The following is a 6,806-nucleotide window of genomic DNA, read 5'->3' as shown; positions in this document are numbered from 1 at the left end:
TTGCCATAAATTTTTCATTGCCAAGACAGTGTTGCAGGTAAGCTGCCGTGGCAAAACTTCTGGATTGCTGCTGCAGTGATTGAGCGACACTGCCATGGCCGAGTTTTTGCCGACATAGTGGATGCTCAAACAGTAGACATGTGTGGGATGGACATGAAACAAAATTGCCACATCAAGGGGGTGTTTTTTGATTGACCTTCAGATTATTGCTTAAAATTATTACATGGAAAATACATTCTGTATATTGGAGATTGTGGGTGGTGCTGCTTAATTACTTGTTACTTAATATTGTGTGGCGGCAGTGCATCTTGAACAAGATAAGGTGGTCATTGTTTCTGATCTGGCACTTTGCGTGAAAATGTCCTCCTGCACCAAGCTCAAATGCAACCTCATGAACACAGAAATGAAAAAAATAGTAAAAAAGTCAAATGTTTTGGCAACAAGCATTGATGAATTTATACATACGTGTAACCTTTTGTGAGGAAAAGATTCCTATTTGCTTTGAAAAAAAACAAAATCATTACTTCAAAATGCTTTTAAAAATAGTCTTTTTGAAGCATTGTTTTTTTTCTCTCAGAGCATTTAGGTATGTTTTTTCTTCGGTGATTTTTGTATGTGTGTAGACAATTCTTTAATGTTTGTTGCAAATAAAATTGGATTTTTAAATAAATAATACTTTTACTGGTCATGACAGAGGAGAAACTCCATGCGCAATTGAGGAAGAAATAATAATGGAAGGGGACGAGGCGAATGAATCTTGCAGAGGAAGGTTGGTTGGTGGACTGATGGCTGCAAATAAATAGATGGGTTTGGACAACGTTTCCGTCTGTGCGTGTCATCTGAGCACCGTCTGAGACGTCAAGCATGAGACGGCGGCCGTCACATTAAGTCTGGTTGGTGGGTGGGCCATGGTCTGCAAAAGAATTGCATATACTACTTCGAATACATGGGCATATACGTGGAGTGGTGGAAATCTTGGCGCTAGTGGACGTGGGAGATAAGAAGTACATATGAGCCCGAGCTCATAATAGCACTTTCCTCTAAACACTGTTATATTAATTTACAGAGGGAGCACTCAAGTTAGCCTCGTACGCCTACGCGCCGAAGTGCACTCGGCTACAACGCCATCGAGGCCAACACAAATGGAGTCGACCGGATCAGGGGCGGAGCTAGGCCCCGGGCACCCAGGGCCCAGGCCCGGGGCGTGCAAATATTTACAGGCTATAATTATATAGGTTTCTTTGCAGACCCGGGGTACAGCCCAATAAATAAAGAAGGCCCATAGTCTTGCTACGCTGTCTTTGCCGAAACAAATGCACGTACGAGGCAACCCAGAACCACCCACGATCCAACTCTGCGCACGATCCACGAGGCTGAAGAGACGCAGCGCCAGCACTGTCTTGCTAAAAATAAGGAGACGCAACCCTCGCGCGGCCGCCGCCGAGTCGCACGCAGGCAGGACGGGGGGTACGATTGATCTCCCGACTGACCAGCGTTCGCGCCGCCATCCGCCGTGGCTTCGTCTCCGGCCCGCCCCCCACTTTCCCCCGGCTCTGGCATCTGGGCTCCGGCCGCCGCATCCTGTCCCGTGCGTCGACCACCAGCGTGGGCGTGGCGCGTCATCCCCTGCCCGCTGTTTCACTGCAAGCTGCTTCACCTTGTATTTTCTTTGATGCTTTCTATGTTTTCTCACTGAAGCTTTGCACAATTCTACTTACAACATGTTTTACTTGTATGATGTATCAGTGTGTAAACTACTTCGAACTGAAATTTAATTCAAATAATGTGTACGTATGCAGTCATATATCTAGGGTATTTTGATGTAATTGCCAATTTTATTTAATATTATAGAAAAGAAAGGTAAAAGATCTACTCAATTGTTACGATGCATTGCTTGTCTTGATCCAAAAAACTTATGTAGGTCTCGCATATGACTTTTACCTTGTCGAAGTGGTAAGTTTTTATATGTGTATCAATGATAATTGTTTCTATGATGTTTATGCTTTCTCTTTTAAAATTAGCTTTTGATGCCTTGAAGTTGTTGGCTCTTCTTCCACCATTGATGAGGTTATGCGAGGCGTTGAGGAAGCAAACCATTGATTCGGTACTTTTTTTATCACATACTATACTTTGTAGTTTTTGCCACGTTTTTTTATCTATTTTGTTGTATCGTTAAGCATTGAGTTTAAATTTTAAATATTTCGTGCAATTGAGCTATATTTTGTTTGGGGTATCTTTTGAGGTAGCTAAATGCCTTATGGACATTAAGTTTTTACCTTACGGCAAAACAAAACAAAAGTTTGGGCCCGGGGCTTGCTCCAATCCTGGCTCCGCCATTGGACCGGATGCACATATACTTAAAACTAGATGATACCCCGCACGTTGTTGCGGGACTTGATAGGAGTTGGGAGCAATAGCGGATGGACTTTTAGTTGTCACAATGTAGAATAACAGGATAGAGAATTATTTGCATGCTTTTTTTCTTATTAGATATTGGTAAGCTACAAATCAACCATGTTACATATATATACAACCACAAACTGGATAAACACATGCATGGGGTTATTTACAGTATACCTACATATCACCGAGGCAGTTCTTGGCGGTATGTTGACTCACTAATTGTACTTCCATGAATGTTAGGGTTAGCTTCACCGAATCGTGGACATCATTTGTATAATATTTTGACAAATCAAGAATAAAGTAACCCAATTATTAGTTAAAAAATGCGAAAATACTTATAAATGTAAAGATGCAGTAATGAAGCAGCTATTTTTCAGTCGTAGTACTTTTCTTTTGTGAAAATCAGTTACAGTGCTTTTTATTTCCACATTTGTCTATTGCCCTCAATAGAAAAAACTAAACAAATTAATAATATAAGATTGCAATTTTATATATAGAATTGTGATAAAAATGCCATGTACGTGTGCATTGTGCCTTCTCCCGTGCACTGGCGACGCCGTACAGGCGTGTCCCGCTTAGCGGCACCATAGGGGAGGCTCCCTATACCGGCGACGGTGTACTCAACGGTGTGTCATGCGTAGCAGCACTTCGAAGGCGGCCACCATGTTGCAGAGGAGGCCACACGATGTCTCCAGGTAGACATCATGAAAGGGAAGTTGACGTATTGTTTCAGTACTTAGTGAAAACTGTATTCTGAAATCTAACTCCAGACTAAGGCCCTGTTCGGCAGCTCTCCAGCTCCGTATAATACGGGGAGCAGACGGAGCGCCAGTTTTCCAACTCCAGGAAAATGCACTGCGGGCCGCTCCGCTCCGGCCGCTCCAGGAGCAGAGCCGCGGAGCGGAGGGCTGCCGAACACGGCCTAAGGTGAACAAATCAGTAGAAGAAAGAACATGAAACCTGGTCTTTACATAGATGTGGAACAACAGTCGGCTTCAGAATATAGCGTGACCAGAAGTACGCCCCAATTATGGCGTCAGACCAACGCCCATTGAGACCTGCCATCAAGGAGATGAACATATAAATTCCATGGAAGCTCAAGCCACGTCTTGGCAAGATTCTTTTTTTTTAAGTCCAGCCGGAGAGATGCTGGTTATCATTGATAGAAGAAGAACACGCTGTACAGAGGCAAGTTACAGGGATGAACGAAGGCAAAAAGAAAAAGAAAAAGAAACTACAGCGGAAAACTATGATTACACGTGAAGCCGCAGGTGGGAAGCACCTGCCAACGCCCACATTGTTTTGGAGGGGGCACTTGATTGAAATGACAGTGACCTGCTGGAGCTAAGATGCGCTGCTGTACAAAGCGTCGGTAGGCCTCCACTGTTTGGACATGTAAGCTATGGCATTCGCCTGCTCAAGTTAAAAAGATGAACCCAAGGGAAACCAATCGATGGAAACGGATGGGTTAATGCCTCAGTCAGTTTCCATGCATTTGTGGCTTTATTTGCGATCGGAAGCGTCCGTTGGTGCCGGAACATAAGACGATCAGCAGCAAGTTAATGCGATGTTATTTACGTACCGGTTGGCTAGCTGGTTCACTGATTTTCTTTTGAAGCTATGGTTCACCGAACTTAAAGCAGAGAAGGTGATGTTGCAAGTTTTTGTACGCTGGTCAAAATATTAATAATTAATGACCTGGGAGCATGCATGCATGCATGCAGTAGACCACAATGGTGACATGTCAATGCGTTGATGTGGACAATCTGCATGTTGAGAGAATGCCTTATAGTAGGGAGGAACTTCTTAAGAATGTAAGATTTTGGTCACGTACCCACGAAGGGTAAATAGGTCTTTTCAGGTGTCATTTAACACCGTCAAGGCTTAAAGGGACGAAAGTGTTATAAAGGCATAAAATTTGGACTCCGTATTAAATAAAGAAAGAAAAAAAGTCAGTGTCAAATAAGGCAACAAATTTTAAGACAGTGTTAAATAAGGATTTCTCTCATATCTTTGTTTTTCTTTGTTGTTCATGTATCTTTGTGGATCTTGTGTGAATGTCCTCTTTGTTGTTCATGTATATTTGTGGATCTTGTGTGGATGTGTGATTTGACTTGTTCTTGAATGTTTCTCTTGATTTCTCCACGTTCTTCCCTATGTTCATTGTGTCGTGAAAGATCACTACCTAGGGCTTTGGCCCTACATCAATTCTGCATATGCCTCTTGGCGATGTCCATCACTCCATGACGCTACAGGAATGTGAATATACATTGCAGTGAGCAGGATGATCAGAGGATCCACTTCATGGTTATGGCTTCCTGCAATACATGAGCTCCCCTCCTACAGCTGAAGCCAAAGCTAACTTGCAGTAGAAAAGCACACATCCAACAATGCTAATTGGTCCATGGACAACCAAACTCTTGCCCATGGAACAATTTCAAGGAACATTTGCTCCAAGCAAATGGGAAATCAGAGCTACAACCTCTTCCAGGTTTCCAGAAATGAAGATCTTCCTTATCAAAAGGAATCTCAATGGAGTGCCCACAACCGTGCTAAAGATTCTCCCTGGAAGCTCTCAAATATAGCGACGGCATACATCAAATGAAAATGAGTCATTGGTGGTGAATATTCTACTATTTGGAAATATTGACTGTTAATCCATTTTGAATAAAAAATGAAAAAAAAATCCATAGTACTAGCAAATTAAACTCTGAAAATAGGTTGTTCATGCCTCTGTCAATGCATATACAACCAAGCTGGAAGGAGGATGGTGACGTAAAAAGAAGGCATGAGCTCAAAATCACTTGAATTGACCAAGCAAGTGGACATGTACAGTTCTCACACTAGTAACATGCAACTGTTGGAATAGCAACTTATATTATTAGGAGACCAATGCCAACATATATACACATACATGAGGATGTTAAAAGGCAGTATCGAGGCTCAGAAGCAAACTGAGGCAAAACACTGGAAGTGAGAACAGTCGCAACACGAGCATCATCATCACACCACTGAGTGTAAGCAGCCAGATCGTCACGATAAACAGAAAGAGCATTTGAATTATCCAAGACCTCCTGGTCATAAGCGGCATCTGCATCATCAACAGCAACCCTGGCTGCAGCCCTATCAGCATCAGAAGCATTTGTGTCAAGAGCCGGTGGCGTCGGCGGTGGGGTAGGAGCCACAAGAGGCACTAGACGCGGAGGACAGGGGACCTCACCGGAAAGAACACCCCAGAGACGAATGCCACGCATGTGAATGCGCATAAAGGCAGTGAACTCAGCATAGTTAGCTCCATCAAATATCACCGGGCAGCGCGAAATGGCAACATAGCCAGATGACGCCAAAGACATGGGTGCTCTTCTCTCTCTTTTTTTTTCTACTTTTTTTTTGGAAAAACACAGAGCTCAAGCCATGTAGCCGGAAGCAGAAGCAGGCCAACGCCCGCACACAGCCCAAAGCAAAGCGATGCGCGGCACAGGGAGTACGCGCACGCACGCACAAAGCAGGTGGATCGATGCAGTCCACCCAGTCAAACACACGTCTACCGTGAGATGGATCCAATGCCTGACAGCCGATCTAGCACGGGAACCAACGGGCAACGGCCGGCGACAGATCTTGGACGCAATCCGGCGGCCGGCGGACGACAGCGGGAACAGGAACCGGCGAACGCGGGTGTGTACGGTAGCGGAGCGGCCTGGAGGAGACAAAGCAGGGCGAACGCAGATGCACACGGCCTGAGGCGGACGCACACGGCCTGAGGCAGGGCGGCAGCGGCCTGGCCGGGAGGAAGCAGGGTCGCGGCGGCCTGGCCGGGAGGAGGCGGGGCCGGCGTCCCGATCGACTTGGATCAGAAAAGCACCGGACGAGAGGGAGCAATGGCAGTGTATGTGCTTGGCATCGATCGATCTGACATCGATAGCTGCAGAGAGATCGATTCAGAAGAGATCGAGACAAGAAGACTGGAAAAAAAATATGATCGTCAGGCGAGTTGCAGCGCAGGAGAAAACCTGGGCTCTAATATCATGTTGAAATAGCAACTTATATTATTAGAAGGCCAATGCCAACATATATATATACATACATAAGGATGTCAAAAGGCTATAAGAGAATGCCAAGAGACTAGAATGTAAAAGGCCAAAAAACATCACTTAATATAACTCTAACCGCAACCACCGCATGCAAAACAAAAAGCATGCAACCACCGCATGTAAAACAGAAAGCATGCAACCACCGAATCGTAGTTATGACATTTCCTTTTTGTCAATATGATTTGATTTGAACCTGAATTTTCTCTTTATTCGTGTGACCTTTTTACTACTTATACGTTGATAACAAGACGAATGCAACACTTTTTGTTTACATCTCTATATCAGGTGACAAGTAGGTGATATTTGACATTA

At 44.3% G+C, this 6,806-nt stretch overlaps 1 protein-coding gene across 6 annotated transcripts in view; it reads left to right on the top strand.

Moving 5' to 3' along the window:
- LOC119276028 overlaps window positions 1-1,300 on the top strand; it is a 5,140-nt gene extending 3,840 nt beyond the window's left edge. For 3 of the 6 annotated variants that reach the window (XR_005136206.1, XR_005136207.1, XM_037556983.1), the window contains one exon: window positions 695-1,300. Coding sequence is in view for 4 of the 6 variants with exons in the window: in XM_037556983.1 (XP_037412880.1) it covers window positions 695-718 (24 nt within the window). In the remaining 2 variants the exon portion in view is untranslated. Of the gene's footprint in view, window positions 1-29; window positions 337-694 lie in introns of those variants that run through there. The other 3 variants (XM_037556981.1, XM_037556982.1, XM_037556984.1) reach the window with 2 other exon arrangements.
- Window positions 1,301-6,806: the final 5,506 nt, after the last annotated feature.

This window comes from Triticum dicoccoides, chromosome 3B (assembly GCF_002162155.2).
Source record: "Triticum dicoccoides isolate Atlit2015 ecotype Zavitan chromosome 3B, WEW_v2.0, whole genome shotgun sequence".
Lineage (NCBI taxonomy): Eukaryota > Viridiplantae > Streptophyta > Magnoliopsida > Poales > Poaceae > Triticum > Triticum dicoccoides.
The sequence above is the reverse complement of the archived record's forward strand: the minus strand, read 5'-3'. Positions and strand labels throughout refer to the sequence as shown.